Source organism: Sinocyclocheilus anshuiensis, unplaced genomic scaffold, assembly GCF_001515605.1.
Source record: "Sinocyclocheilus anshuiensis isolate Anshui unplaced genomic scaffold, SAMN03320099.WGS_v1.1 scaffold1390, whole genome shotgun sequence".
Lineage (NCBI taxonomy): Eukaryota > Metazoa > Chordata > Actinopteri > Cypriniformes > Cyprinidae > Sinocyclocheilus > Sinocyclocheilus anshuiensis.
This window is the reverse complement of record NW_015560623.1, coordinates 429,780-433,410: the sequence shown is the minus strand read 5'-3', so window position 1 is coordinate 433,410 and position 3,631 is coordinate 429,780. Positions and strand designations below refer to the sequence as shown.

At 35.1% G+C, this 3,631-nt stretch overlaps 1 protein-coding gene across 1 annotated transcript in view; it reads right to left on the bottom strand.

Annotated features, from left to right (window-relative positions):
- Positions 1-569: 569 nt before the first annotated feature.
- The window catches only part of LOC107681909 (chordin-like), a 20,308-nt gene continuing 17,246 nt past the window's right edge, over positions 570-3,631 (bottom strand). Inside the window, exons 16-18 of the mRNA XM_016478280.1 lie at positions 2,566-2,766; positions 1,323-1,416; positions 570-1,238 (exon numbers count right to left, since the gene is read on the bottom strand). Of these exons, the coding sequence (XP_016333766.1) occupies positions 1,174-1,238; positions 1,323-1,416; positions 2,566-2,766 (360 nt within the window). The 3' untranslated portion in view covers positions 570-1,173. The remainder of the gene's footprint in view (positions 1,239-1,322; positions 1,417-2,565; positions 2,767-3,631) is intronic.

The following is a 3,631-nucleotide window of genomic DNA, read 5'->3' as shown; positions in this document are numbered from 1 at the left end:
ATTCAGCACGCAGCTGCAATTGCAGGTTTCAAACAGAGATGGCGACAAAGAGGCAAAACTTACGGACTGCAGCTATAAAAATATTGAGTAAATTTTAAAGTTGTAAAATCATTGAAATATACTTTAGAATCAAGAAAATGTGACTAAAAAAATTAAGTAGATTCAAATAATTTGATTAAGTAATCTCAGAAATAAAATAGAGCAATTATAATTAAAATCCTTAAGCAATGCAATAGTAATTCAATAGTAAATCAGAAGCACTAAAAATGAGTAGATTTCATTTACATGCTGTATATACAAATGTCCTATTTATTCCTTACATTTTCTGTACTTGGTCTTAAAAAGGTCTTATAGTCTTAAATTTACCTTCATCAAACCTGCAGAAACCCTGTGAAGTCAAAATTAATTTTAGTGGACATCCCACTGCAAGAGAAAGAACGACAACATGCTTCTTTAATGACAACATACATTTAAAAACTTTATTGTTTATTCATCATAATTAATAAATATGCAAATACAAACAATATTCATAATATCCATCAAAATACTAAAAGAAAATAGCCATAAAATATTATATACCAGCAAACAGACCAACAACATCAGGTGCAACAAAAATGAGCGGGTTTATGTTGATGAGTATTTTAAACCCCACCTCCAAATCCAAGCCCCACCCACAGGGCAAATCTCCAATCAGATGCATCACAACAGTCCTGCTGATTGGCTGGGATTTGAGTGTAATTATTAAGGATTGTAATGACGGCATGTGCAATTTGTTGTAAAGCGTTGTGGGTTTTTTTTACTGTGATACAAACATGTGATTGTACTCACATTATTTACAGGTGTGATGATGTACGAGTCTTGGATACTTTGCACCAAGTCAAATATGCAAACAAAAATAAAACATACAATCCCATGAGAGAATCAGTCTATGGGAAATTCAAACAATTGCAGCAGCTGAAATTCGTTCTCCTTTTATGCATTATCTGTTTTTGTCTTGATATCTTCTTCATCTTCAGAGCATGTTTCTCCCAAACTGTTCTCGATCTCTTTGTACTCTGGACCTCTCCTCTGTTTCATGCATCGCTTGTTTTTGCAATCCGCAGGCGTCCCGTTGTGCATTTGAGACGACCTGATCTCAAGGCAGGAGGATGATGAACGTTGAGGAAGAAGGTATCAGTGTCTCCAATTTTTCTTTTTCTCCACCTTTTTTGCCATTTCTTCTTTTTCCATTAAGTCCTCTGTAAAACAAAGACATAAAGTGTACTGAGTAGATTGTGCAGGATTTAGTTAAAAAAAAAACAGTGTTTAGCACCAGAACTTACCCATGCATTCAGGACAGCATTTTCCTTCTCTGCGAATGGGGTTACTGCAACTCAACAACGGACACTGTTTTCTCTGGCACTTTGTGACGCCATGCTGTAATGACAAGAGAAATTGAGTTAATAATGCTATTAATTACTGCAGGCAAAAACATTGTATTTTTATGCACTGGTCATAAAGTGCTGTTTCAGACTAGTGGAAAGAAAACATCCAAAATACACTTCTAGGTGTTTATTTTTATCAATATATCTTTAAAAAGTTTGTTTCTCCACTTCAGCAGCACTTACATACACCAAAACTTAGAGTTTTATTCCTATCAATATTCTGAAGGTTTTTGTAGAGGGGTTTGTTCATATATCATTCACACAGATTTACAGAATGTTTTATTCCTAAAAACATGGTGAAAATGCATGTCTTCAAAGGCGCTGAGTTTTTTTTCTCAATTTCAGCAGCACTTACATACACCAAAACTTAGAGCTTTATTCCTATCTATATTCTGAAGGTTTTTACTGAGGGGTTTGTTCATTTATCAATCACACAGATTTATACAACATTTTATTCCTAAAAACATGGTGAAAATGCATGTTTTCAAAGGCGCTGAGTTTTTTTTCTCCATTTCAGCAGCACTTACATACACCAAAACTTAGAGCTTTATTCCTATCTATATTCTGAAGGTTTTTACTGAGGGGTTTGTTCATATATCAATCACACAGATTTATACAACATTTTATTCCTAAAAACATGGTGAAAATGCATGTTTTCAAAGGTGCTGAGTTTTTTCTCCACTTCAGCCGCACTTACAAACACCAAAACTTAGAGTTTTATTCCTCTCTTTATTCTGAAGGTTTTTATAGAGGGGTTTGTTCATATAACATTCACACTAATTTATACAACATTTTGTTCCAAAAAACATAGTGACATTTTTTTTCCCTGGCTGTTGTCAGTATTTTCTGATTTATGGAGTGATAAAAAGAGAAGAGAGATCCAAAATCCCCTCTGTAAAAACCTTTAACTCTATTATGTCAACAAATTCAAACAACAAATTTTTAACCTGGCTTTATCCAATGTTCAGATTATTAAATTAAATAGTACCTCATTTGCGTACATTTCAGAAAATGTTAGCACTTCTTAATGTAATCAATAAACTAGGGAAGTATGGTGAAATCTGTTACCCTGTGGCATCTTGTTTTAAATTCTCAGAATGCTCTTAAAAGGAAATTTGAAATAAAGCAGAGAGAAACTCACATCACACCAGCAGGTAATGCACTTCATTTCTCCCACCAGCGGGACTCTCGGGTGCCAGTGTTCGCTATTCTGGTAGTAGTTTTTGCCAAATTTGCAGTGGCGCGTTCCATCCGCCTGCATCATTTCATCATCCTCCAGAGGGGGCGTGTCTTCAGCAGGACACTCCTTACAGCAGTCTGAAGGGTTGCGTCTGATTGGTCGCAGATTTATACAACATTTTATTCCTAAAAACATGGTGAAAATGCATGTTTTCAAAGGCGCTGAGTTTTTTTTCTCCATTTCAGCAGCACTTACATACACCAAAACTTAGAGCTTTATTCCTATCTATATTCTGAAGGTTTTTACTGAGGGGTTTGTTCATATATCAATCACACAGATTTATACAACATTTTATTCCTAAAAACATGGTGAAAATGCATGTTTTCAAAGGTGCTGAGTTTTTTCTCCACTTCAGCCGCACTTACAAACACCAAAACTTAGAGTTTTATTCCTCTCTTTATTCTGAAGGTTTTTATAGAGGGGTTTGTTCATATAACATTCACACTAATTTATACAACATTTTGTTCCAAAAAACATAGTGACATTTTTTTTCCCTGGCTGTTGTCAGTATTTTCTGATTTATGGAGTGATAAAAAGAGAAGAGAGATCCAAAATCCCCTCTGTAAAAACCTTTAACTCTATTATGTCAACAAATTCAAACAACAAATTTTTAACCTGGCTTTATCCAATGTTCAGATTATTAAATTAAATAGTACCTCATTTGCGTACATTTCAGAAAATGTTAGCACTTCTTAATGTAATCAATAAACTAGGGAAGTATGGTGAAATCTGTTACCCTGTGGCATCTTGTTTTAAATTCTCAGAATGCTCTTAAAAGGAAATTTGAAATAAAGCAGAGAGAAACTCACATCACACCAGCAGGTAATGCACTTCATTTCTCCCACCAGCGGGACTCTCGGGTGCCAGTGTTCGCTATTCTGGTAGTAGTTTTTGCCAAATTTGCAGTGGCGCGTTCCATCCGCCTGCATCATTTCATCATCCTCCAGAGGGGGCGTGTCTTCAGCAG